The following is a 6,468-nucleotide window of genomic DNA, read 5'->3' on the forward strand; positions in this document are numbered from 1 at the left end:
GTGCAGCGGAGTGGGGTCATGGCGGTGAGGGTGATGGCTGCGGTGATGGTGATGGTGGTGGAATTGGTGGTGGAATGGACTCCTGCGTCGGCGAGAGGGAGTTGCTGGTTGACCTGCAGGTGGGCCTGGGCTTAGGGTTGAGTCGTTCGGACCGGTATCGTGTCGTACTGTGTCATGCCGTGTTTCGTCGTGTCGTGTCGGGGCCTGTTGCGTGTCGGTGTGTGTGTGTATGTACGTGTGTGTGTGCGCATGTCAAAGTCTCTCTCCAGTTACGACACCCCACCTTCACGGTGGTTCCCGGTGCCAGCTGCGCCGGAAGACCCCCATAATGTCTCCTCCTCCTCTGCCGCTATCCCCCTCTCTTTACATGCTTCTGCGGCGGCGGATGTTCCCAGTGAGCAGCGTGAGGGGCTTCAGTATTCAACTCATGTTTCTGTTCTTGTTGTTCGTGTTCGGGTGGTTATGTCCCGAGGAGGACATGATTTGGTTCACAGTAGCGGCTGCGGGGCGGCAGGTGCCGAGCCACACTGCGGCACTTGGTTTTACCCACGCAGGCTCTCCAGCTGGCACACAACAAGAAAGAGAAAGAGAGAGGAAAGGCACTAAACAAATTTCAAAATTAGGTTAATTGGAGACGATGACGAGTCGGTGAGTGACCGAGTGACCTCTCGGGGGTCAGGAAATGGGGGGGAGGAGGAGGAGGAGGAGGAGGAGGATGAAGAGGTGCGCCAGGGGGGCGTTTGCATGGCAAGTGCGCTGTGACTCTTTCTCTGATTCTCGAGCGGCGTCGGTTTTGGTTTCGGGGCTCTGCCCCGGGCCAGGGGTCTAGCGCTCCTGTGTTTGGTTCCGGAGCATTGAACGTACGGTATATATGATAGAACGGCAGATCTGTCCTTAAAACCCAAAAGTGAACTACCACGGAGCTCGGTTGGGTGACCGCACCCAGAGTAGAAGTTAAAAATACGTTTCGAATTATAATGGGGAGGAGAGAACTTTTTCACCGTTTGAGTCCTTTTTCCGTTTGGCATTGGGAGTTGTGGCAAGACTGGAAAAACTTCGTCCGCTCACACCGTCCTTTTTTGAGAAGATGTTTTTATCGGGAAGACGGAGGAGGAGGAGGAGGAGGGGGGGAAACAGGGATGTTCCGCGATACGGTAGATTTGTTGAATGCCTGCTGCTGGTTTTTGTACAGAATGGCTTTGCTTTATTGGGAAGCATTTCCAAAACGCCGACATACTCTATGCTGCATGTTTGCAAGTGGTGGGTGTAGTTCCTGTTTGATTTCTGTGTGGGTACACACGGGAGGTCAGAGAGCAGGCGGTGAAAGCAACTTAGCATGTTGACTGGCTGGTGGCCTTAGGCCAGCCGGATCAGCCGGGTGGCTGTCGGTGATGCGGCAGTATGCGGCGTACACCCCCCGACTAGTTTTAATGATCTAGGCTTGCAATATTTGTCAAAAATATGTCGCTGGAAAGGGCTGTTGCTGCTGCTATTGCTGTTGCTGCTCCTGCTTCGAATGATCATGATGATAATGATGATGATGATGATGATCATCATAGCTCGAGCCCAAATGTGTTGCCGGATACAGTGTTATGGCCGTTTGTCCCGATTGACGCACGCTTGTGTGCAGATGTACGGTGGTGTTGTGTGGTGGGTGATTACCTAGGGCAGTGCACGCACAGCTGGGGGGAGAGCACTGTTGGCGCTGCTTTGGTGAAGGGGAATGTTAATCCCTCCCCTCCAGCCCCCACCGCTCCAGCCTTCCGTCCTGACCGCGTGCCGCGACTGCGATGGCTCTGCACAGCCGGCGGTCCGGGGAGCTGCGGGGAGCTGCCGGGTAACAAGCTGTCCAAAATAAAATCGGTTTGACGCCGTTCGGTTCGGTTCCTTCGTAACGAAACGGGGCCAGACAACGTTCCATGGAGTGCTTAAATTTTGAGAATATGTGCATGCGCTGCTTGTGAATATGGTTTTGTTTGGCATGTAACTTCAGGACAAACTAGCAGCTTCTTCGAAGCCGAAAAGGGCTCGGCCCCGGTGCAGCCAGTTACTCCGCAGTATTCCGTGGAGTGTTCCGGCACTGGGCTGCAAGCGGAGGAGCGGCGTCGTGTTTGGATTGTATGCTAATTATTGTGGAGAGCATGCATGCATGCTTTAGGCACGGGCAGCTACACACCCTTACCCGTGCACAGCTCTCAAAAGTACAGCAAATCTTAGAGGCGCCGCTCAGGAGGGGTATCCATGGATTGCTATGGATAGCATATTTCCAAAGGATGCTGATCATCCTTTCCACATGAACTGACCCGAATTTTTGATCACTAGTGAAGGGGGAAATACGCGTTCTTGCAAAAATCATTGAAACCCCCCGTAAAACCCCATAAAACCCTCATGCCAATTTTGAGTTTTAGTTTTTCACTTGCAGGACCTCCATCCATACTGTTATAACCATTTGTAATGTGGCAGTCAGACTGTCGGAAGGCCGTTTGGTGGCTGGATTAGCCCTCGAGTAGTGTATGAAAGGAGTAGTGTATGAATCTGGTGTATACACTTCCCAAGGCGAGAATGCAAATCCATGGACAGTGCATTGCGCGCCGCCTCCGTCTCAACAAGAACGGCTGTGCATCTATAGCCTCCGGGTGGTGCGCGAACCCAGCCCATTGCCAGTCGAACTGGAGAATAGGACGTGTATGCGATGTGCGTGAGACGGAGCAGCAAAAGGCAAGGAGGGAAGTGCTAGAGCAGTTGGCTTGGATGGGCTGCTGGAGTTGCGGAGTGTGGCGGAGCTGGGCCATAAGTAGGTATTCCAAGAAAGCCCTCTTGAGGAAAGAGCCACGAGAAAACCGTGCGCGGCAGCACAGCAATCAAAGCAGCATGAGTAGAAGCAGCGTGCACGCATACCCCACCCCCTAAGGCATAGAAGGGTCGGTAACCGACCCGTCAGCTATAACCCAACCGGTCGCTTCGGTTGGGTAACCGACATTTCGAGGTAACGACCCTGTAACCGTCCGGTAGCCTTATCGGTCGGTGACCCCCCAGTTACTGGGTCGTTATCTCGTTATGTCGGTTACCCTACCTACCGGCCAGGTACCGAAGCGACCAGTTACCGACTACCGTTTTCGTAGGGTTACCGACAAGACAGCTCGTCGCCAGGCTAGCTGTGGCATACAGCGGGCATTGGATCCTAAAACTGTGAACTTGGTCCAGGTTTTGAAATATACCTCTGTACAGCGTACGTTAAAAATAAGTCTAAAGATCTCTGCATGGGCGGTCTTGTAAGGGAAATATTTATCTGTTGTAGCGCAATAGCTACACAGTAATGATGAGCTTATCAAGAAATATGCGAATCAATTATGAACATGAAATCTTCTGAAAACTGACCTGGCTGTCAAGAATCGTTTGTAAGAATTCACCGGAACTGAACATCAAGAATCTGTACGACAGCCTTACCGAAATCCATAAATTTACTGAAATCGTCTTTGCTCACAGAACGGACGTGGGTTCTTTGAGAATTCATATTCTACTCACGTTCGGAGCGCGGTCTTATACCGTGGTCGGGGCAGTGCCGGCCTGAGACATACTTCACGGGCCAGTAGCACTGCACTACACTACAACATTATCTGTCAGCGTGCACCAGCCAGCACACTAGCGGGTGCTGACCGGCAACGAGACGGCACGGTATCTCGGGTTGCACTATGGCCCAGGAGTGCAGTTCTCAGCATGTACCAAGCAACTACTCACAGCAGGGAGGCGGGCCACGTTTGGGCTCAGCACCCTGTGTCGTGATAAGAAGATTACCACCCCCAAGCTATGTATGTCTCTCTACAATACACTAGTTGTACCGGTGTTTTCTTATGGAGCGCAAGTTTGGGGACCTGACTTCATTAATGTGAATTTTGAAGGTGCTATGGCTAATCCCATGGTCCAGGAACAGCGTGCTTACATGCGAACCGTAGTTGGGGCGAGGAGCCCGACTATGGTTTCCCTATATCGCGAGCTGTCACAGAGGCCACTCCAGTTCCATTGGACCAATCTTGTACTTAGGCTTTGGAACTCTGTGGTTAAGAGGCCGGGAAGGCTGTGTCACCGGGCATTTGTCGCTGACCTGGAGTTGGCACTTGGGGGCGTCACTGAGTGTTGGGCAAGCAAGGTACTAGCCTTTCTTACTAGCTTAGGAGTGGAACCCCCCACTAATATGCGCGGTAATGATCTTATAGCGTACTACACCACCCTTAAATTGCCAGTTGAGAGCATTCTTAAGGTATTTGCCAAGCGGCTTGATGCACGGTGGGAGTGCCCGAATACCTTGGGTGACCCCCGCGTCTTCCCCATAGGAATTACCGGAGCCAAGGCGTGTCGCTATATGAACTGGATGGGAGCTGCCCCGTCTAGGGGTGCGCGTCTCGATTGGTTGGAGCACACTAAAAGGACCATGCCCCAGCGACTTCATCATGTGCTCATGCGTTTTCGGTTAGGCTGTTGGGAGTTAGAGGTTAATAGGCCTAATGGGCGTGAGCGCACCGCGCGTACCTGCAGGCTTTGTGACTGTGGAGCGGTTGAAGATGAGTTGCATGTTTTCGAAAAATGTCCCGCTTACAAGAGTATACGGGCTAAGTATGATGGTGACCTAGTCCTTACGGGGCGCAGCATGCGCACCACTATGACTGAGGCGCCACCCCTGGCATTGGCCAGGTACCTCTCGGAAATTTGGGAGGCCAGGCACGTCGCGCTGAGGCGCTTCACCCTGAAGCGGACGAGGGAGAATGAAGATGACCTCCCGCGTACCCGCATCAATACCAATACAACGTCCATGGCCCCCCCGGCTTTTACGGACACACCCGCACTTGTGTGCGGAACTTGTAACTTGTAACTAGCACGCAACAGCTCAGCAGGTCGCTTCACTGAACCAGCAGGTGTAGAAAGGCACTTCTGCTGCATGGTTAGGCCCTTTCCATTACGGCCAACCCGGCCATTGCCCCAGTGGGTAACCGACAGGTAGGGTAGCCTATCCTTGGGGTAACCCTTCGGTAGGGTGAAGACAGGTAAGTCCTCCTCGGTAACCCAACCGAGGCCCCACCCTACCGACCGGTTGCGCCGGAGGGATACCGATCGGTGATCGGTCGAATGTATGCCATAGGGCCCTACATCCCTCGCTCCATACATACAGACGCCCATTGGTACATCAACAAAAAGCTCACATGGTATACCCAACGAAGTAACTGTCTGTTTAGGAAATGCACCGTGTCGTACACCAAAAAACTCCGTATATTTCAAAACTTCCTACCCGACCGTTGAGAGCCAACCAGGACGTTGAGATGACGTACAAGCATGACTTGGGCCCTGGTGCCGCCTAATCGAGCAAGCAAGTCAACAGCTCAAGTCCAATAAGCCCGGCGCGGTCGGGCAACTCAACTCGCAGATATGATCCCCAGAAAGGGTGGCAGCGCGAGCGAGGGTCGCAACGCCGTCAAAACTGCGAATGCTGCGCGTCTCCCACACCCCCCGCAAGCTCCCATGCACTATCTGGAAAGAAGGAAGGAAAAGAAGCCAGATCAGCTTCGTCTTCTACTTTTGCACCGAAGACCTGCGCTCTCACCTCTTTAGGCAGTTCCGTCAAAATCCGCACGTCCCTCTCCTACCACATACATACACACATACATACACACATACATACATACATATGTGTGCACTCACTCCACCATGTGGAGCTACCATCTATGTACACATCTGCGGGTAGTAGTACGCACATACATATGTACATACATACGTTCCATCACACGAGTCATCGCGTCCTAAACACGCTAGATGAGCTCTCTCCCCTCCCTCTCCCCTCCCTCTCCCCTCCCTCTCCCCTCCCTCTCCCCTCCCTCTCCCTTCCGAGAAACCCTCTTCCCCATGAATCCGAGCTCTGCTACGTTCCGGGTCTGGTCCGGAGAACCTTCACCAGCCTGCGTGAGTGACGTAACTCCTCAACAACTAGTCCACACATGCTCTCGGGCCTCTATCTGCCGCGTATGGATGGGCCCATGTGTTACACCTCTATCTGGGTAACGCAACGGGGGTGTAACACCCACCCACACCCACACACATACACATGCGTCTGAATCCGGGTGCCCCGGTCAGCCCACCCTGGAGAGCTGAGCTGGTGATGAAACCCCTCTCTCCCCTCTCTCCCCTCTCTCCCTTCTCTCCCCTCTCTCCCCTCTCTTCCTCTCTCCCCTCTCTCCCCTCTCTCCCCTCTCTCCCCTCTCTTCCTCTCTCCCCTCTCTCCCCTCTCTTCCTCTCTCCCCTCTCTCCCCTCTCTTCCTCTCTCCCCTCTCTCCCCTCTCTCCCCTCTCTCCCCTCTCTCCCCTCTCTCCCCTCTCTCCCCTCTCTTCCTCTCTCCCCTCTCTCCCCTCTCTCCCCTCTCTTCCTCTCTCCCCTCTCTTCCTCTCTCCCCTCTCTCCCCTCTCTTCCTCTCTCCCCTCTCTC

At 53.7% G+C, this 6,468-nt stretch overlaps 1 protein-coding gene across 1 annotated transcript in view; it reads left to right on the top strand.

Annotated features, from left to right (window-relative positions):
• VOLCADRAFT_103148 (uncharacterized protein) overlaps nucleotides 1–2,001 on the top strand; it is a gene marked incomplete at its 5' end in the record, with an annotated part of 10,127 nt that extends 8,126 nt beyond the window's left edge. Inside the window, 3 exons of the mRNA XM_002946679.1 lie at nucleotides 308–394; nucleotides 1,631–1,650; nucleotides 1,805–2,001. Coding sequence (XP_002946725.1) covers nucleotides 308–394; nucleotides 1,631–1,650; nucleotides 1,805–1,841 — 144 coding nt within the window. The 3' untranslated portion in view covers nucleotides 1,842–2,001. The remainder of the gene's footprint in view (nucleotides 1–307; nucleotides 395–1,630; nucleotides 1,651–1,804) is intronic.
• Nucleotides 2,002–6,468: the final 4,467 nt, after the last annotated feature.

This window comes from Volvox carteri (genome assembly GCF_000143455.1).
Source record: "Volvox carteri f. nagariensis unplaced genomic scaffold VOLCAscaffold_4, whole genome shotgun sequence".
Classification (NCBI taxonomy): Eukaryota; Viridiplantae; Chlorophyta; class Chlorophyceae; order Chlamydomonadales; family Volvocaceae; genus Volvox; species Volvox carteri.